General features: G+C 44.7%; 1 protein-coding gene across 1 annotated transcript in view; it reads right to left on the bottom strand.

Annotated features, from left to right (window-relative positions):
• The window catches only part of LOC137547435 (hepatic and glial cell adhesion molecule-like), a 97,212-nt gene that overhangs the window by 53,705 nt on the left and 21,270 nt on the right, over positions 1-22,237 (bottom strand). Inside the window, exons 4-5 of the mRNA XM_068271022.1 lie at positions 7,712-7,795; positions 1,589-1,627 (exon numbers count right to left, since the gene is read on the bottom strand). Coding sequence (XP_068127123.1) covers positions 1,589-1,627; positions 7,712-7,795 — 123 coding nt within the window. The remainder of the gene's footprint in view (positions 1-1,588; positions 1,628-7,711; positions 7,796-22,237) is intronic.

The raw sequence follows: 22,237 nt of genomic DNA, 5'->3' as shown, positions 1-22,237 counted from the left end.
CCTTTTCACAAACAGACCATCAGGGGGCGCTGTATGACTGATTTTGTGGTGAAACCCCTCCCACAAGAAACTCTGAGGACCGTGGTGCTCCTGGCAGTTTCCTGTCTGTGAACCTTGTTGCATTGTGGGAAATAGCGGTTTACAGCTGCTGATGTTGATTTTGAAGGGGCGATGTGTATGTTTATGGGGATAGGAATCTCTGCACGTTTGGATTGGTCTTTAACCATTCGGGGTGATGTTATCACTGTTCCATTACATTAGAAATGCATACCCCTTCTTTGGAACTACTGACCAATCAATGTATGCTTTCCATATGAACTTATAGATGAGTAGAGTGTAGTTTATATAACCGCTCTTATTTGGTACGGTGGCTGGATAGTGTGATGGTTAGGGGCTCTGTCTCTGACATGGGAGACCTGGGTTCAAACCTCAGCACTTCCTAATCCAGTGAGCATACAAATACTGGAGCTATTATCTTTCATATGCACTTGACACTTCGATATATGGGTGTCTAAGTGTTAGACCGCTGTTTGCAAATATTATACTCTACCCCCATTGTTATGTTATATGTTGGTGGTGGGTGTCCCAGCCCGTTCATGCTTTGATTCTTTTAATTAACATTAATAAAAGTTATATTTTAGGTATCATAGTTACCGATTAGGTGGGGCTTTGTATCAGGGACTGTAGTTCAGTCCCAGTGTTTTGCTGTCATTTACCCAACACTAGTTCTCTTAGTACAGTGTTTGCCAAACTACAGGCCTGCGGTAGGCAGCCGGATTCCTCCCCTTACCCCCCTCCTTCCCTGCAGAGTCGCAAATGGGTGATAGCAGTGGGTTAAAACTCATCTGCTCACTGATTCCAACATCTATATGGCTACAGAGCGTCATATGACAAGCCGTCAGGCAGTAAAAACAGCGCAGGAAGTTTGGGCGCAGCCGGCGCCACCATAGGCTGGAATAGGAATTACAGCTATAGTGTGAGTAACATTGGCATTTGTCAGAAGACGGAGAACAAATTACTACAAGAACACTGTAATTCAGCCGCTAGCAATAGCTGTAAGCCGGATTACATCCTTCCCCCGCTATCCATGGCGGCCTGGAGGGGGAATTGTAATTACCGCCGCCGGGACTTGTGCAGGAGCAGGGTGAGCTGTTTATCGGCTTTACACTGCGCCCAAATCTCCTGGTGGCAGATTCATAGGTATGCCCGTCAGGACATGCCAGTATATTGCACGCTGGCAGCCAGTGTGTGTTACCCTGGTGTGTCATGTGACGTCCTGTAGCCATGGAGATGCGACGCTGGAATCGGCGAGCAGGTACATTTAAACCGACTGCTATCGCCTGCTGGCGGCTCTGCAGGGAGGAGGGGAAGAATCCCAGGAATGCGGCACGCAGCATGCAGCCCGGGCGGTGCAAAGTTTGTCCAGTCCTGGTATAGGGGATGGTAGGAAGTGGGCAGTGCCAGATAACGCCAGAGAGGCTTAGCGTGGGATGGGGCGTCTGCTGGGGTGACTGACCCCCAGGGGGCACTATACCCTCCTAGCTGGTGCAATCTCCTCACATGGCATACACAAGAAAAATGGACTCACCTCCAGGAGGACCGAAGCAGCAGCAAATCTTATCAAGATCTAGGAGAGAATAAATCAGAAAATCACACGAGGAACTGAAAGACCATTCCTTCACAACCGTTTATTGATTTTCTTTCCTGAAAAGAGCAAATTCCTTAAAGGATACCATATAAAACCCGGACATGGAGCCGGCATGTGTGGGGGCTCTCCTCATGCCCCCCGCTCCCCCCCCATCCTTCTCCTTTATACCATAAATCCTCCGCAGCAGCTCCGTCCAGGTGGCCAGAGTCGGGCGAGGTAGTGCGCAGGCCAGGAGCAGTCTATACGTGCGCATGACAGCACAATGTCAGAGCGTGGGAGACTGGGGGGGGGGGGGGGGATAACCTAATACTTGCCTGCTCCCCCCATTTTTAATATACTGTTCGGCTGTTCTGGTGTCCTTTAAAGAGGCGCTGCCGTGACGTGTAGAGTGCTGTAAATGTTATGGTCATTTTCCTGGTTTCAGATACACTTCCTATATCTGTATATTGTTATGTAGCCCCGCCCTCCCAGTGATGTCACAGCCTAGGCTGTTTAGCTATGTGGAATTCTCCTCCCCCACAGCATTCTGGGAGACCAGGTGTTTTTACTGCTGGCTTTGGAACACACAGTACACCAACATTCCACAGAGATCACCTGCCAGCAGTAAAGCTCGGGATCAGGCGGAAACAGCCGATCCCAATCAGGTCCGCTGTACTGCGCAGGTGCGAGACGCCTGTTCCCTGAACAGTAGAGGACTAGGATCGGCTATTCCCGCCCTATCCCATCGGAGAGCCGCTGCGCTGAAACCGGGAAGGTAAATATTTACATGGTGGACATTTGGAGGGGCTGCCGTGGGACAGAGGAGGACGGGGGAAGCCTCGATTGGATCCCGAGGCTCCCTTCCTCCCGAGGCAAGAACCTCACAGGGGCACTTTTTTCTGTTTCAGTCTCTTTAAAGCAAATCTGGGAGATCCAAATATCAAAACAGTAGATACCTGGAGAGAGGGAAGCCTCTGGACACAGCGGGTTCCCCTGTCCCTCTCTGTCCCTCTCCTCCAGCACTGGGATCCCTGAAGGTCCATGGAGCTTGCCGACACTGCGCAGACACCTCACACCTGCGCAGTAGCACAGAGCCACCACTAGGGCTCGGTGGAAAAGCCACGCCTGTTGGCCTCATGCTAGCATGCAAGCTGTCTGCACCTGTGCAGTGCAGGCGCCGTCTGCTGACAAGCGTGCAAGGGTCTCGGCACTGGAATGGGGAGGAGGGCGATGGGGAGAGTCTCCGGAGAATCCAGGGGCTTCCCTCTCGCGAGTTATGTACCCATATCAGGACATATTTTTTCACTGCAGGTGCAACCCCCTTGGCGGTGACCCAGAGTCAGGCTCGGGTGGAAAAAAAGAAGCCGGGGTAGCCACAGCAGGGAGTTCGTCATCTCACCTCCCCTAGGATCCAGATATCGGCAGCTCTTTTCCTTCCGGTCATCGGAGGCTCTGGATCCCCCTGGTGTATGGAGACACAGAGATCATCTCTGTACATCGGAGACACGGCGCGTATCGCACTGCTGCATATCGCATGTCTGACATTGGCCCAGTGCTGTGCTGTGTATGGAGACACAGAGATCATCTCTGTACATCGGACACGTCGCATATCACACTGCTGCATATCGCATGTCTGACATTGGTCCAGTGCTGTGCTGTGTATGGAGACACAGAGATCATCTCTGTACATCGGACATGTCGCGTATCACACTGCTGCATATCGCATGTCTGATATTGGCCCAGTGCTGTGCTGTGTATGGAGACACAGAGATCATCTCTGTACATCGGACACGTCGCATATCACACTGCTACATATCGCATGTCTGACATTGGCCCAGTGCTGTGCTGTGTATGGAGACACAGAGATCATCTCTGTACATCGGACACGTCGCATATCACACTGCTGCATATCGCATGTCTGACATTGGTCCAGTGCTGTGCTGTGTATGGAGACACAGAGATCATCTCTGTACATCGGACATGTCGCGTATCACACTGCTGCATATCACATGTCTGACATTGGCCCAGTGCTGTGCTGTGTATGGAGACACAGAGATCATCTCTGTACATCGGACACGTCGCATATCACACTGCTACATATCGCATGTCTGACATTGGCCCAGTGCTGTGCTGTGTATGGAGACACAGAGATCATCTCTGTACATCGGACACGTCGCATATCACACTGCTACATATCACATGTCTGACATTGGTCCAGTGCTGTGCTGTGTATGGAGACACAGAGATCATCTCTGTACATCGGACATGTCGCGTATCACACTGCTGCATATCGCATGTCTGACATTGGCCCAGTGCTGTGCTGTGTATGGAGACACAGAGATCATCTTTGTACATCGGACATGTCGCGTATCGCATGGCCGACATTGGTCCAGTGCTGTGCTGTGTATGGAGACACAGAGATCATCTCTGTACATCAGACACGTCACATATCGCACTGCTGCGTATCGCATGGCCGACATTGGCCCAGTGCTGTGCAGTGTATGGAGACACAGAGATCATCTCTGTACATCGGACATGTCGCGTATCGCACTGCTGCATATCGCATGTCTGACATTGGCCCAGTGCTGTGCTGTGTATGGAGACACAGAGATCATCTTTGTACATCGGACATGTCGCGTATCACACTGCTGCATATCGCATGTCTGACATTGGCCCAGTGCTGTGCTGTGTATGGAGACACAGAGATCATCTCTGTACATCGGAGACACGGCGCGTATCGCACTGCTGCATATCGCATGTCTGACATTGGCCCAGTGCTGTGCTGTGTATGGAGACACAGAGATCATCTCTGTACATCGGACATGGCGCGTATCACACTGCTGCATATCGCATGTCTGACATTGGCCCAGTGCTGTGCTGTGTATGGAGACACAGAGATCATCTCTGTACATCGGACATGTCGCGTATCGCACTGCTGCATATCGCATGTCTGACATTGGCCCAGTGCTGTGCTGTGTATGGAGACACAGAGATCATCTCTGTACATCGGACATGTCACGTATCACACTGCTGCATATCGCATGTCTGACATTGGTCCAGTGCTGTGCTGTGTATGGAGACACAGAGATCATCTCTGTACATCGGACATGTCACGTATCACACTGCTGCATATCGCATGTCTGACATTGGTCCAGTGCTGTGCTGTGTATGGAGACACAGAGATCATCTCTGTACATCGGAGACACGTCACGTATCGCACTGCTGCATATCGCATGTCTGACATTGGCCCAGTGCTGTGCTGTGTATGGAGACACAGAGATCATCTCTGTACATCGGAGACACGTCGCGTATCACACTGCTGCGTATCGCATGTCTGACATTGGCCCAGTGCTGTGCTGTGTATGGAGACACAGAGATCATCTCTGTACATCGGAGACACGTCGCGTATCACACTGCTGCGTATCGCATGTCTGACATTGGCCCAGTGCTGTGCTGTGTATGGAGACACAGAGATCATCTCTGTACATCGGAGACACGTCGCGTATCACACTGCTGCGTATCGCATGTCTGACATTGGCCCAGTGCTGTGCTGTGTATGTAGACACAGAGATCATCTCTGTACATCGGACATGACCCGTATCGCGCTGCTGCATATCGCATGTCTGACATTGGCCCAGTGCTGTGCTGTGTATGGAGACACAGAGATCATCTCTGTACATCGGACATGTCGCGTATCACACTGCTGCATATCGCATGTCTGACATTGGCCCAGTGCTGTGCTGTGTATGGAGACACAGAGATCATCTCTGTACATCGGACATGTCGCGTATCACACTGCTGCATATCGCATGTCTGACATTGGCCCAGTGCTGTGCTGTGTATGGAGACACAGAGATCATCTCTGTACATCGGACATGTCGCGTATCACACTGCTGCATATCGCATGTCTGACATTGGCCCAGTGCTGTGCTGTGTATGGAGACACAGAGATCATCTCTGTACATCGGAGACACGTCGCGTATCACACTGCTGCGTATCGCATGTCTGACATTGGTCCAGTGCTGTGCATGGAGACACAGAGATCATCTCTGTACATCGGACACGGCGCGTATCGCACTGCTGCATATCGCATGTCTGACATTGGTCCAGTGCTGTGCTGTGTATGGAGACACAGAGATCATCTCTGTACATCGGACACGTCACGTATCACACTGCTGCATATCGCATGTCTGACATTGGCCCAGTGCTGTGCTGTGTATGGAGACACAGAGATCATCTCTGTACATCGGACATGTCGCGTATCACACTGCTGCGTATCGCATGTCTGACATTGGCCCAGTGCTGTGCTGTGGATGGAGACACAGAGATCATCTCTGTACATCGGACATGTCACGTATCGCACTGCTGCATATCGCATGTCTGACATTGGCCCAGTGCTGTGCTGTGTATGGAGACACAGAGATCATCTCTGTACATCGGAGACACGGCGCGTATCACACTGCTGCATATCGCATGTCTGACATTGGCCCAGTGCTGTGCTGTGTATGGAGACACAGAGATCATCTCTGTACATCGGACATGTCGCGTATCACACTGCTGCATATCGCATGTCTGACATTGGCCCAGTGCTGTGCTGTGTATGGAGACACAGAGATCATCTCTGTACATCGGACATGTCGCGTATCGCGCTGCTGCATATCGCATGTCTGACATTGGCCCAGTGCTGTGCTGTGTATGGAGACACAGAGATCATCTCTGTACATCGGAGACACAGCGCGTATCGCACTGCTGCATATCGCATGTCTGACATTGGCCCAGTGCTGTGCTGTGTATGGAGACACAGAGATCATCTCTGTACATCGGACATGTCACGTATCACACTGCTGCATATCGCATGTCTGACATTGGTCCAGTGCTGTGCTGTGTATGGAGACACAGAGATCATCTCTGTACATCGGAGACACGTCGCGTATCACACTGCTGCGTATCGCATGTCTGACATTGGCCCAGTGCTGTGCTGTGTATGGAGACACAGAGATCATCTCTGTACATCGGAGACACGGCGCGTATCACACTGCTGCGTATCGCATGTCTGACATTGGCCTAGTGCTGTGTATGGAGACACAGAGATCATCTCTGTACATCGGACATGTCGCGTATCGCATGTCTGACATTGGCCCAGTGCTGTGCTGTGTATGGAGACACAGAGATCATCTCTGTACATCGGACATGTCGCGTATCACACTGCTGCATATCGCATGTCTGACATTGGCCCAGTGCTGTGCTGTGTATGGAGACACAGAGATCATCTCTGTACATCGGAGACACGTCGCGTATCACACTGCTGCGTATCGCATGTCTGACATTGGCCCAGTGCTGTGCTGTGTATGGAGACACAGAGATCATCTCTGTACATCGGACACGGCGCGTATCGCACTGCTGCATATCGCATGTCTGACATTGGTCCAGTGCTGTGCTGTGTATGGAGACACAGAGACTATCTCTGTACATCGGACACGTCACGTATCACACTGCTGCATATCGCATGTCTGACATTGGCCCAGTGCTGTGCTGTGTATGGAGACACAGAGATCATCTCTGTACATCGGAGACACGTCGCGTATCACACTGCTGCATATCGCATGTCTGACATTGGCCCAGTGCTGTGCTGTGTATGGAGACACAGAGATCATCTCTGTACATTGGACACGTCGCATATCGCACTGCTGCATATCGCATGGCCGACATTGGTCCAGTGCTGTGCTGTGTATGGAGACACAGAGATCATCTCTGTACATCGGAGACACGGCGCGTATCGCACTGCTGCATATCGCATGTCTGACATTGGTCCAGTGCTGTGCTGTGTATGGAGACACAGAGATCATCTCTGTACATTGGACACGTCGCATATCGCACTGCTGCATATCGCATGGCCGACATTGGTCCAGTGTCCGCACTTTTTGTGTACCGCACAACCCTTCGTTCCGCAACATACACAGCAGACCCCATTTATACACACAGGATCTGTCACATGTCCGTTTACAAGCTGCTATCCGATGCAGCCCATCTTTATGTGAAGTGTGAACTGAGCTGAAAGGTAAAATGTAATTTCATTATACTCACGGTTAAGATACCACAGAGCGAACAGTGCAAGAAATATCACCAATAACACGACAAACACTACAGCCATGATCCATCGTATGCGCACTGCAAGAGACAAGAGGACAGTGCAGTCAGGTCACAGCGTATCGCTGACAACAGCTAATAATAAAACAGAACAGATATCCCATCATGTGAAGCGAGGAGGATAAACTCTCCCTTCAGCTTCTATATACAACCTCACCTTTATAATTATCAAAGAAGTTTAAAATGTGACTGTATGAAGGCTGAAGTGAAACAGTCAGCACCAGCCCCTCTATAACCAGGGCTGTGGAGTCCGAGCCGAAGAGTCGGAGTCAGAGTAATTTTGGGTACCCGGTGTCAAAGTTGGAGTCTGTGATTTCATAAACTGAGGAGTTGGAGTCGGATGATTTTTGTACAAAATCCACAGCCCAGGTAAATATTAGACTAAGGAGTCGGAGCCATTTTGGGTACCTGGAGTCGGAGTCGGTGGTTTCATAAACTGAAGAGCCGGAGTCTGAAGATTTTTGTACAGACTCCATAGCCCTGTCTATAACATATTGATAAACAATATTCTGCATTATTGTCACCCGCCAGTGATGTACAGTATGCAGACCTAGCGTTTCAACATTTTATTGGTATGTACCCCTTTTAAAACCCCGTACTCACCAAGCACCCCCAGCATAGTAAACATCACCAGTACCCCTTGACAAATATATTTTTAATCGCAGTACATGATAATTGGTTCTAAACAATTTCCAAGCATTTAGTATGGTTTTAATGAGCTAAAACACTAAATTTGTTGTTGTTTAAATAAGATTTATCGTATTCTAAAACTCAATTTGTTGTTCTTGGTTATGTATATCAAGCCCGAGTACCCCCTGGAGCCATGAGAAGTACCTCCTGGGGTGCGCATACCACATGTTGAGAACCTAAGGCCTAGACGACAGCCACTCACTGCACATCTCTTCCCCGGAACATACACGGGAGACACGATTATGCCACATCCCCGGAGCTGGGGCCATAGGTCCGGCCCCAGAGGAGTGAGCTTGCACTGGCTCCTCCCAGGAAGAACCAGTTGCCAGAACCATTTGCCAGTCAGCTCTCACATATACCAAGTACTATAGGCTGGAACATCTCTTCACCCTGACATACACAAGTCTCTAAGGCAGGGACCACACACAGTACAATTGTGATCTTCCACAATGGTCATTGTAAGCTATAGCCCGCCCGGAAATCACATTTTCTTTGCATTTGTTGGGTTTTTGTTGTGTTTTTGAATTGCGCAGTGGTTTGCTTTTTCCCGCACCACGCATGCATTTACGAATTAAATACATTCTGCCGCAATGTGTAAACAATATAAAAAATTGTGGACAGAAACGGTGATCATCAATGCAAGTGTGCTCCCAGCCTAATGGGTATTCTCGACTGCTAATGCAAAATTGTATGATAAAATATTGTCATCAGCGCCCCCTAGTGTCCGGCATCATCTCACATTGCCGGCCAGAGCTACAGGATCTGCTCTCTGTTTCGTGGGTAATGCTGGGCATACACGGCGCATTTATGCACCGGAATCGAGCCGCTGGCTCGATGCCGGCACGTCCCTGCTCGTCCGCGCAGGCGCGTGGATCGATTCCTGGTTCCCCAGTTCTTTATCAACCGCTCGTTTCTTCCATTGTCCGCCCACGGTGATCGAGCGCGGAATTGATCCGCCGCGGTGATCGGACAGGTTGAATATTATCAATCGAGCAATTGATAACTATTGCGCCGTGTATGCCCAGCATTAGAGGCAGCATACGGCCAATGCTCTGTATTGGGAAGAACAAAGCTAACTGCAGTGAGATCGTTATCAGGCTGCTCTCCTGCTGAAATCTTCTCTAACGCTGCAGAGTAGCAGAACAGGGAAAGAATCGATATCTCTAAAGCCCCATCTACATCAGACAATTTTTTGTCCGATTCGATTCATTGATTTGATTCGATTCAATCTGACATGTCGAATCGGGATTTGATTCATTTTGCCATTGCAAAACAATGGCAAATTGAATCAAATCGAATCCCGATCGGACATGTTGGATTGAAACGAATCGAACAAAAAAATTGTATGGTATACATGGGGCTTAAGACATTGATCGCTTAGCTGACTTCAAATTGACTAGTGTATGGGGCAACTCACTGCTCTCTCTGCCTCCACCAGTCACATTCCCCCCGAGAGCCTGAACAGTCCTGCCTCTTCTCAGAGTCTTCCGGAGCACACAGAACACCCAAATTTCCTGCAGGGCTTCCCCGGTCGCCATGGCGACAGGGCGGGATGACGTCACCGACGTCACAGGGAATCCCGAACCGCCCCTCAGCGCTGCCTGGCCAGGCTGCGCAGGGGTCTGGGGCGGGGGGGGGGGCGGCTCGGCGCGGCGGGTAGCGGCGAATCGGCGGCGATCGTGTACTACACGCAGCTAGCAGAGTGCTAGTTGCGTGTAGGAAAAAAGAGAAATTATGCAAATCGGCCCAGCGGGGCCTGAGAAATCCTCCTGCGCAGGTTACCCCGAGCTGAGCTCGCGATAACCGGCAAGGAGGTTAAGTCCTGATGCAATTTCTGCCCTTAACTTTTTTTTTTTCTCCTCCAAATCGCTGAGTCACCTCAGCCTTGCTTGTAAACACAAGTGAGCAGGGGATCGTTTCAGATAGGCAGCTTGGCAGGGAAATAAAGGGAAGAGGAGGAATATATTATAGATAAAAAGAACCCCCAGCATGCAACTGAATGGCAATGGCTATTAAAGGGCCAGTGCTCCTAAGGTATGTGATAACTACAAACCATAACAGCAGAAAAAGTTTTGCAAGTTTTGAATGCAGGATTAGCATCTTTATCACTTAATACACTCAGACCAGTTGCTGTTGAAATTTGATCTTTATGGTGACAATACGGCTTTAAGAGAGCACGAGATGGGTCGAGAGAGCTCATATCCTCCTCTACCTGCCACTCCTACGCCCTGAAATTCTTTTGTTTCACTTTGGTGACCTTTGGGGTGGCGAGGCTGGAGAAGCAGCGCCTGTGCCCCTCCCTGAGCTGATTGATGTGAAGGGGGCGGGGAAAGCCTGTTAGAAAGCTCTGATAGGCGGGGAAGGGGCGTTACACAGGAGTTCCTATCCTGCAGTGGGACGCTCCTTCCCCGTTAGTTTGCCGACAAATGATGAGGGGCTAGCGTGGCGCAGGGGGCACAGAGAGAGGCGAGCAGGGCACACAGAGGCATGCCCTGCAGATGGGAACGTGCCTCTGTGTCCCTTTTATTGCCTCGGCTTCTCTCTATATGGAATTAGATATGGCAGCCTCCATATCACTGTCAAGTATTTAACGTTGTATTCCTTTTATATATCATGAATTTATATCTTTTGATTTATTCCTAACCCATAGTCTAAAAATTACTGTTGTATAACCAGTCTTATATCACGCATAGAGTGTAATGATGTGAAACTATTCTCATGTATTCCCACACTTGGTTTTTCTCATGCTGCAAATGACGTAACTAATAGCTGAAATATTTTAGCAAGTAGCTAATAGTTGGCAAGGTCTCCTAGAATGGCTCATAAGATAGAAAGTAAAACCAAAAGCACATTACATCATCGGAATGAATTTCTGGAATGTGATGTGCTGACATACGCGTATGTTAATCAGCAGGAGGCGTTAGATTTCTTTCTTTGTTCTAACTTTATAAAAATAGGTAACGAGAGAGAGATTTTTAGGCTGCTGCTTCTCTTGCTTAAAGGGACTCCGAGCAGTGCAGAAACTATGGAAAGATGCATATCATTTTAAAGCTCTCTTTCTCCTCTTTCCAATGATATATAAACCGCCGCCCTACGCCTTTTAGTTTTCGCTATTTTCGCGATTGAAATTGCCGCGGCCGCGATTTCAATCGCGAAAATAAAGAAAACAAAAAGGCGTAGAGCGATGATTTAGGTGTCGCCAGAAAGAGGAGAAAGAGAGCTTTAAAATGATATCCATCTTTCCATAGTTACATTGTATTACACAGGGTGACACTTTCCCCAGTGTCAGCAGCTCCATTCAGCAGAAAAAGTCGCCCTGTGTAATACAATGTAACTATGGAAAGATGGATATCATTTTAAAGCTCTCTTTCTCCTCTTTCTGGCGACACCTAAATCATTGCCCTATGCCTTTTAGTTCTCTTTATTATCGCGATTGAAATCGCGGCCGCGGCAATTTCAATCGCGAAAATAGCGAAAACTAAAAGACGTAGGGTGGCGGTTTATATATCACCGGAAAGAGGAGAAAGAGAGCTTTAAAATGATATGAATCTTTCCATAGTTTCTGCACTGCTCGGAGTCCCTTTAAACGGTCTCTAGGAACTGGTAATGTATCTCATGCAATATCTTTTTTGGTGGACCTTATAATATGTTAGCAGATATCTTAGTAATTGGCATCCTAATCATAACTTGCTTATATGTAATTTTTGTATATTCTCTGTATATTATCACAAGAATACATTATATTTAGTGATAATTCTCTTGTCTGCGTGTTCTGTTTATTTCAACCTGGGATATGCTAAAACAAATATATGTAAGCTTTCAGTGGCTTAATACCCATTGATATTAACAGATTAAAGTAGTAACGCTAAATGAAGAGTTGCACTTCTTTCTGTTAATAATCCTACCTAATGTGTAGGAGCTGGCATTTTGGCGCCCACCGTTGTATATCCCTGGAATAGAACAGAACTAATTAAGATATATTCTTTCTGTTTCGATAGTCAAGGAAACAGTTTTTTGTGCACAAACTATAAAAAAGAATAATGGCTACTCCTACAGAGGATATTATAAATCTTTCTGTGCTAATAAGAGCGATGCCGAAGGAAGCTCAGAAGCTTAAATCAGGAGGGCTCCAAGTTCTATATCTTGCTTTAAGACAACAATATGAAGGGTTAGACAAACTTGAAGATATTGTTGGATTACAAGGTTTTTTGCAGACAACCGTGGAGGATAAAATAATTTACATTCCACTTCGTTTTAAAATGGATGCAGATGAATATGTTCTGGTTTTCTTGGAATTGCCTAAACTACAGAAGATTGACTTTACTTGTGAAATTGATGCTGACACAGTCGCAGACATCTTTGAGGATGATATTGCAAAATTACTACCTTCCTTGGCTTTGTTGGGACCTATACTTTTGAAGAAACACTTTTCTGATATTGATATGGGATTGTTACAAAATGTGCATATACCAAAATACGAGGAATTACCGGATGACCTGCAGCAAACTGGATATGACTTTGTCCGTGGATTGCTGGATTCTTTTCTCACTTTGCAGCTGCAGGGTGACCCTGAAAATGCTTTGCCTGTTGCTTCGGAATTCCAAACTCCCACACGTAGGAGTGGGGACTTGCTTCGTTATACTAACAAAATTTCTCCCCCTAACAAACTTTTTTTGCAGCGAAAATTAACCCCTCCACTCCCTGTGTTGACACCACAAAAACCACCTCAAACTACTTGGAATACAGGAGGCATGATGTGTGATCTAAAAACAAGAATGGAAGTTTGCCTTAAAATGATGGGACCTTTGCATAATAAAACTCCTAAAGAATTAAGTCAGAAAATAGCATTGCATTCAGGACAGCTGGACTTAATTTCCAGGGATTTAAACCTTGCGGATTTTACTTTACTCACTAACATGCTTCTACCCCCAGGTATCCTAGGTCCGCAGGAATCTTTTTCTACTTGGGTTGGTATATCTGCGGCCATCCAGGAGAGAGCAAGTGGACAGAGTGGAGTTGTTGATTTATCTACGAAAGCAAAGGAGGTTCTAAAGACTTCTGGGATTTTATCTGCTGTGGATATAATTATTGCAAATACTGCTACACCGACACAAGTTTTGGATTTCTTGTGTGCTATAATTGATGACACTGGGGTCAAAGGAGCTCTGACTATGAGGCTTGGCTATGGATTTACAACTCAGGATGTAAAACTGGCGATAACTGAAGTTTGGAGGTCTTTTCGTATGCCTCTTGTGCCAGAGGTCAAAGTGGACAAACCAAAGCAGCTAAAAGACACTCCTAAAACTGTGAATCAAAAACCGCCACAACAACATCTACAACAGCAACAGAGAAATCCACCTCGTCAGCCTCGACCTTTCTTCAATAACAACCGATGGAGAGATGATCGCCGAGGATACCTGTCTGGTGATTACCGTGGCAATTGGAACAAGCAGTTCAGAGGGGGTCAGGCTGAAAGGTTTGTTCCCCCTCCCATGCCTGACCATTGGCAACGAAATAATCAAGGACAGAAGAACCGGCAATTCTCTGATGACAGACCCCATGTGCAGAAAAAGCCTGATCCAGTAAAAAAATAAAAAACAAACTCCTGAGGATTACAAACCCAACAAAAGACTACAGGAAACTGCTCCACCTGTCTCAGCTGTTACACAGCATGGAGGGAAGACACAGCCTACTGTTCCAGATAGCACCTGGGCTTGAGTGGAAAAGAGCACTTGTTGATACAGGGACGGAGGTGAATATACTAACACGATACTTTGCTTCTTGGGTACCGGATGGCTCTTTTAAATGGCTAAATACTATGCATGGAACTTCTGCAAAACACAAACAGGGAACTATAACCATCTTTTTTAAGGGCATCAAACAGGCAAGAACTATCACAGTCCTGCTTTTAGAAAGATCTGTTTCTGAAGAGGAATATGACCTTATCCTGAAACCGGATGATGCTTGTTGCTTACCTGTTTTCCAGGATACTAACCATTTGTTTCTAGGTACTTTTTCCGAGGATATGAAAAAATATCACACTCCTGAGATTTTGGCCTTATGGAACAAACTGGATCGACATGATGCCCTGCAATTATATCCTGAACACTGTGGTATGGATTTAAATTGTGACATTATCCCGCAAATGATAAAAACTGAACCTGTGCCTCAAAAGCAATATCCGATACGGAAAGGACTTTATATGGCAGTTAAGCATAATCTTGATTTACAGGTTTTACAAGGAATAATTGAGAAAAAATCAAGCCCTTATAATAGCCCTTTAACACCTACTTTGAAAAGTAACGGAAAAGTGCGCCTTGTGGTGGACTACAGACATTTGAACCGCTGTACATATGGAGTTAGTACCCAAAATTTGAATGCCACTGCTACAATCGATACCATACCCAGGAAAAAATATAAAGCAATCTTGGATTTATCCAATGGATTCTGGTCTATACCTCTACATAAGGACTATTGTGAATACACTGCTTTCTCGTTTGGAGGATCATCTTATGTTTATAAAAGATTACCGCAAGGCCACAAAAATTCACCACCAATATTTGCTGGCAGAATACAGGAGCCCATGGCTGGAATCAAAGAGACAGTAGTTTATATGGATGATCTTTACTGTACTTCTGATACTACATGTGAGTTGATGGCTACTGTTACTCTCATCTGCAAAACTTTAGCTCTCAATGGTTATGTATTTAACCCCTCCAAAAGCAGGATTGGATTCTGCAGTGTGGAATTCCTGGGCTTTGAAATCTCTTCAGATGGCAAACTTTTGACTAAAAGTTTTCAACAAAAACTTGTGGATATTACAAAACCTGCTACTGAGAAGGAATTACAATCCCTTTTAGGACTCTGTAATTTCGTCAGGAGAACAACACCTGTTTTTGCCTCACTTATACGTCCTTTCTATGAATTATTGAAGGGGGGATTTACAAAAGACAAGTGGACAGCGGAACATGATACTATGCTAACTGAGTTGAAACAGACTTTAGCAAGCCCTGAAGCTCTGGCTTCCAGAAGTGATACTGCAGATATGGAAATTCATGTTATGTCAAATAATGCTTTCTTTATGGGCAAAATAACTAACAGGCATGAAACACAACCTATCTTGTGGTTTTCTAAAGAAATGACACCGGCTGAAAAGAAATTTGCACGGACTGAGCAAGTGTTAGCATGCATACAGTATGCACTCAGTAAATATAAAGACATGGCTGGTGGGAAGGACATCTATATTTTTACTCCAGTCCCAGAGCTGCAGGCTGCAACCAAAGCATCTGTGAGTGACTCTAAAGCTCTTCATGTCAGGTGGGTTCAGTGGGCTAATTCTCTGAATAATGAACAATTACATTTCATCTACTCTAACCAAGAAAACTTCACCGATTTGCCATTCTCTGAGTCAGACACTGTAGATAGGGACACTCTTGATGTAGTTTATTATACAGATGGTTCTGCACGGCATGCACTTGGTACTAAATCTGCATATAAAGCCGCTGGAGGATTTATAAGAGGTACATTTGTTAATGACTGTTTTGTTGAAGAGTACAGAAACATTAAATCCTTGGGAGATAACAGTGCGCAGAATGCTGAGCTTATGGCAATGGAAATGGCTGTGACTGATGCTAGGCAAGTGCCTGGAAAGATATTAATCTGCTCTGATTCCTGCTATGTGATAGAGGGAATTCACAATAGAGAAGTCTGGTTGAAAAACAATTTCCTGACCTGCAAAGGAGCAAAGGTGAAGAATATAGACATTTGGAAAAATATTTTTTCTAATGTGACAGCAAACATGACATTTCTACATGTGAAGGGACACAGTACTGAAGGCATTCACTCTCAAGGAAATTCCCTGATAGATGATGGTGTTCAAGCACTCACTAAAAGAATGACACTAAGATCTTCTATGCAAGACTTTGACAAAATCCTAAGAGGGGAAGCAGTTAAAGGTTACCCAAAAGACTTTGATTATGTTAAAGACAAAGATTCGTTGAGCCTCTTAGTTGGAACTCAAAATGGAATTAAAGTGTGTCCCCCTCCAGACTGCAGGGATGAGATTTTGATCAAATGTCATACTTCAAAAACACCACACTTCAACTTACAGACCATGTCCAAGGCATTATCTGATTACTGGTGGCCCGGTATGAAACAGGACATGAATAGGACTATCCGCTCATGTTTAATATGCCAAAAAGTCACTACACAATACAAGAAGAAAGGTTATGTAGGTAGGCTTGAAATAGGTGCTCAGAACTTGTCTCTGCTATATGCTGATCACATAGGGCCATTAGAATCAGTTAAAGGATTTTCTTATATTCTCACAGTGATAGATTCAAAGAGCAGATATCTGTTTGCATTTCCACAAAAGAGATTGACAGGAGAAAAAACTTGTGAGTTGATTTCTCAACTATGGTCCATTGCTCCTTTCAAAAAACTAGTCACTGATAATGGGCCTGCATTCTCTAACAAATTACTGCGTGAACTGTCAGCCAAGTTGGATTTTGTTTTAGAACACTCTATACCAAATGCACCTGAAACTAATGGGATGATTGAAAGGATCAATGCTGAAGTAAAAAAGACACTGCAGAAAATGCTTCTAGAAGAAAATTCAGACTGGTTAAGCCTCTTACCTAGAGCAGTGCAGTGCATCAATACTAGATTAACCAGCACTAAAGAAACTTCTAGTTTTGATAGTTTGTTCCTAGAGCCGTATATAGTCCACCAAAAATTGCATGACATGCATAACCACTGTTTTACTCCTTTAGGTCCAGATCAGAGTGCATTGTTGCCTGCAATTGGATCATCTGTGCTAGTGAAAACTTTGCACAAAAAGGCGCTTGAACCCGCATGGAGTGGGCCTTTTTCTGTTGTTGATCACGTGGAAAACAAGGCAGTGATTGTTACTGATTCTTTTGGGAAACGTCGGATTGTGTTTTTTGAACATGTCAAACCCTTCTTTACACAGTAGACTGTTGGATAATATTTTTACCAGAATAAAAGGATCACTAGACCCTGCAGGATGTAATGGCTTTGATGCTGCTTCTCCTGGGATTTCTGTGGATGTTTCACCTTCTTGCACCGTTGAGCTGCCAGAGTCTGCTACGACCCATGGGATTACAAAATCATATTTTAAAAGGATCTTTTAGTTGCTTAACCCTTTGGATGTATATTTTTTGAATTTGTTATATTGGCTATGGCTGTGGATTATCCTGGTTTTCATCTTTGGAATACAAATATTTTCTCCACTTTTTGCGGATTACAAAGTGCATGGGGATCATGATGGGGAGTCTGCTGCCAGGATTTCCAGGAAATTGCTTTCTACGGATGGGTTTGCATTTGTGAAAAGCCCAGCAGTGGTTTATGATAGGCTGGCTAAGCCACTGCATTCCATTCCTGAGGATATAATACAGAAAATGGTTTTGCGCTTTAACACGGAGACCCTTTTTCCTGCTTCAAGCGATAATAAAATCAGCATTTTACCAAGTGTTTTGCACATGCTGAAAAATTTGAAACTTACAGCTATTGAAAGAACACAGACATCTTGGAACAGAGAGGATTACTTTTCGTCCTGGTGTGATAAGGAATATGGATCTCTTTATCTTTCCAAACCGGATGTACCTTTGGATCTGAATGAGGATTTGCCGATTCAAATCTGTGCAAAAAACTGGAGGGATGGCAAGCCTGGATTGTTCCCTTGGTTACAGCATAATGTTTGGCCCAGGATTACAGATTCTTTTGTACCTCTGGTTCTTTTTGATTCTTGCCAGTTGGATTTGTCTTGTCCACTTCTTCCACCAAATGGTACAGAAGTGGTGTTATTGCTTAAGAGGATGCTTCACAAGGTTGGGTCTACGGAATTGCCCTGGATTGATCTTTATTGCAGGTATCCTTATTTGATGCAACATCTTAGCCCTATTCTTCCATATGCTACTTGTGATAATTTTACTACTGAAGCTCTTCGATTTCGAACAGTCAAGACGTCAGTTGCATGGCCGAAAAGTATGGCTTGTGTGTTGCCTTGTGATCTTTCAACCCACTTATGCCGCATGAATCAAAATGGTGCACCGGAAAGTATGTGGGTGAGTCAACCTAATGCATGTAGAAGACGACAGTGGTTTTCACATGAAGGTGGAATTTGTACAGGTGTCCTGCAAAGGAATTACACTGGTTCCACTGTATTATCGCTGTCTTTGATGTGTAAACATAACTTCCGTGGAATATATACTACTGAACAATCACAAAAAGTTAAATTGATTATGGATAAATTGGTGGAACAAACGGTGTTGCATTTAAAAGTTGTGGAAGATGATCTTTTGCCTACGTTTCCCCCATCTCTTCTGCCTTCTACTACTAAAAAACCTGTTTTGAAACCATTTCTGGATATGGTTTCAAGCGGGGGTCGGAGTTCCCCTGTTTCTGAACTAGCATTGAACTATGTACGAGAACAAGAAGCCTTACATCAAGCGATGATTACACTTTTTACCCTGGCAGATGAAAATGATATACATTTGGCAGAGGCAATCCTTACTAACCGGAGAGCAATAGAAATTACATTGAAAGAGTTAATTGCAGTCAGACAGGACATTGAGGAAGAACTTCAAACCCTTATTTTGTGGGACAGGTTCCAGCTAGTATTCAGTGATCTAATTAATGGACGAGTACCTTGGCAATTAATGGAAGAAGATACATGGATTTCTGAACTGTCATCAAGTACACTGAAGCAAGCTTATATGAGACAGCATGCTAAACTTTTTGTGAGACAGCTAAAGATAGTAAAGACTGTGGGAAATGTCTTTACCACTGGGATAGCGTATACCTGTATAATTGATATGGATATAATTATTCCAATGCCTGATATGTTTTTTGAACATTGCTGGAATATAATTACCACACCATTGTATGATTTACAGGATAAGCAAAAAACAGTCTGAGCTGAAGGCCGACGTGAATTATATCTGTCTGAAAAATGAGGAGCCCACATGGATACAAGCGGAGGAGTGTTACTCTACAGACACTACCAGCTGCAGAACTATCAACATTATTACCACCTCATGTCTAAGGAATAATGAATGCCCAGTGCAAATCACCCAGGTCAAGGATTTTGTATCCATTCAGCATAGACTATATAATGGAACTTATCTTCTCCTACTAAAAGAGGGGGCGTGTGGTCTGGAGCCTGGGGTCTCATATTTGGTAAACAGTACCTCAAGGTTCACTTGTGGCGAAATTCATCTGCTGCCTGCTCTCCAACAAGAAGAGGTTTATCTGAGCCTTGCACAGCACGTTCCACAGGTTAAGCACAGAGACATCAAACCTTTATATTCTCTGTTAGCAGTGTTACAGGACACACCGTTGTTGTTGAACAATTTGACAGACGCTGCCATACTAGAGACTGTAAATCTCAAAAGATTGACTTCACTTACAGCTGAACAGCTAAGACGAGTAGAAAGATTGATTCAAGACACCTCTGTATTACCTGGAATACTCAACTCTCTGGCTAATGGATTACTGGCTTTAACTACTGCAGCAGGTACCTTAGTCACTGGGGTGACCTCCAAAGCAGGATCCTTTCTACGCGGATTGTTTTCAGTTGGAACACCAATACTTTTTATAATAATAATTGTTTGCTTAATTATTCTCTTCAGGAAATAATTCCAAGAGCTAAGTGGAAAAAATGGCATCATTCTCACTTTATAATTTTGATGCAGCTGGAGTGTGGGGACAATATGTGAAATATGTGTACAGCAACTGGATGATTCAACATAAGGGGTTGAGGCCAGTTCTGGAGAACAAACACTGGTCATTCTGCGTTTCTGATGAAAGAAAAGTACACCTTGATGAAGAAGAAACTGGAATATTTCGGTGCTCAGTTGGATTGATGCATGAGCATTGTCATACAGTGTTTTGGGATACCCTTTATGATCTATATCTAAAAAAGGACACTGATTGTGCTGAAAATAATGTGGAAACTTATGAGAAAAACATTATGCAGCATTGGCTGACATGTAAGCCTGAGGAATATACTGCTTCAGCTACTACTGCAATTATAGATGGCAAAGAAAGGGCATCAGTAATAGTAGTAGCCTCAACTTCTGTTGGTCCACAAAACAATCCTGCTTCATCTGAGAATGTGGAAACGGTAGATCTAACAGATGCTACATCAGATGTGGAAGAGGATAGTAAAATGACTTCTTGGACTGAAGACAGAGGACATTTCAAGTGAATCATCAAATGGTGAAGAAAGTGAGGAAAATATTTCTGAGATTGAATCGATTGAGGAGCTGTTGCAAGCATCTTATGGAACTGAAGTCTGGAGTTATTGACTTTGAGACACCCATGCCTGGGGGTGAGGAAGATGGGCATCCTGAACTAGAAAAAGTCTTGGAAAGTGAAGATTATTTTCCTTACATTCCTTCCAAGGAGAAGATTTGAAGATTGACACCTTCAGGCCGGGGTGTCAAGTATTTAACGTTGTATTCCTTTTATATATCATGAATTTATATCTTTTGATTTATTCCTAACCCATAGTCTCAAAATTACTGTTGTATAACCAGTCTTATATCACGCATAGAGTGTAATGATGTGAAACTATTCTCATGTATTCCCACACTTGGTTTTTCTCATGCTGCAAATGACGTAACTAATAGCTGAAATATTTTAGCAAGTAGCTAATAGTTGGCAAGGTCTCCTAGAATGGCTCATAAGATAGAAAGTAAAACCAAAAGCACATTACATCATCGGAATGAATTTCTGGAATGTGATGTGCTGACATACGCGTATGTTAATCAGCAGGAGGCGTTAGATTTCTTTCTTTGTTCTAACATTATAAAGATAGGTAACGAGAGAGAGATTTTTAGGCTGCTGCTTCTCTTGCTTAAAGGGACTCCGAGCAGTGCAGAAACTATGGAAAGATGCATATCATTTTAAAGCTCTCTTTCTCCTCTTTCCAATGATATATAAACCGCCGCCCTACGCCTTTTAGTTTTCGCTATTTTCGCGATTGAAATTGCCGCGGCCGCGATTTCAATCGCGAAAATAAAGAAAACAAAAAGGCGTAGAGCGATGATTTAGGTGTCGCCAGAAAGAGGAGAAAGAGAGCTTTAAAATGATATCCATCTTTCCATAGTTACATTGTATTACACAGGGCGACACTTTCCCCAGTGTCAGCAGCTCCATTCAGCAGAAAAAGTCGCCCTGTGTAATACACTGTAACTATGGAAAGATGGATATCATTTTAAAGCTCTCTTTCTCCTCTTTCTGGCGACACATAAATCGTCGCCCTACGCTACGCGAAAACTAAAAGACGTAGGGTGGCGGTTTATATATCATTGGAAAGAGGAGAAAGAGAGCTTTAAAATGATATGAATCTTTCCATCGTTTCTGCACTGCTCGGAGTCCCTTTAAACGGTCTCTAGGAACTGGTATGTATCTCATGCAATATCTTTTTTGGTGGACATTATAAAATGATGTTAGCAGATATCTTAGTACTTGGCATCCTAATCATAACTTGCTTATATGTAATTTTTGTATATTCTCTGTATATTATCACAAGAATACATTATATTTAGTGATAATTCTCTTGTCTGCGTGTTCTGTTTATTTCAACCTGGGATATGCTAAAACAAATATATGCAAGCTTTCAGTGGCTTTATACCCATTGATATTAACAGGTTAAAGTAGTAACGCTAAATGAAGAGTTGCACTTCTTTCTGTTAATAATCCTACCTAATGTGTAGGAGCTGGCATCACTCTCACTTTAGGTGTGCT

Source organism: Hyperolius riggenbachi, chromosome 2 (genome assembly GCF_040937935.1).
Source record: "Hyperolius riggenbachi isolate aHypRig1 chromosome 2, aHypRig1.pri, whole genome shotgun sequence".
NCBI classification, from domain to species: domain Eukaryota; kingdom Metazoa; phylum Chordata; class Amphibia; order Anura; family Hyperoliidae; genus Hyperolius; species Hyperolius riggenbachi.
Note: the sequence above shows the minus strand (reverse complement) of the source record. Positions and strands in the feature narration are given on the sequence as shown.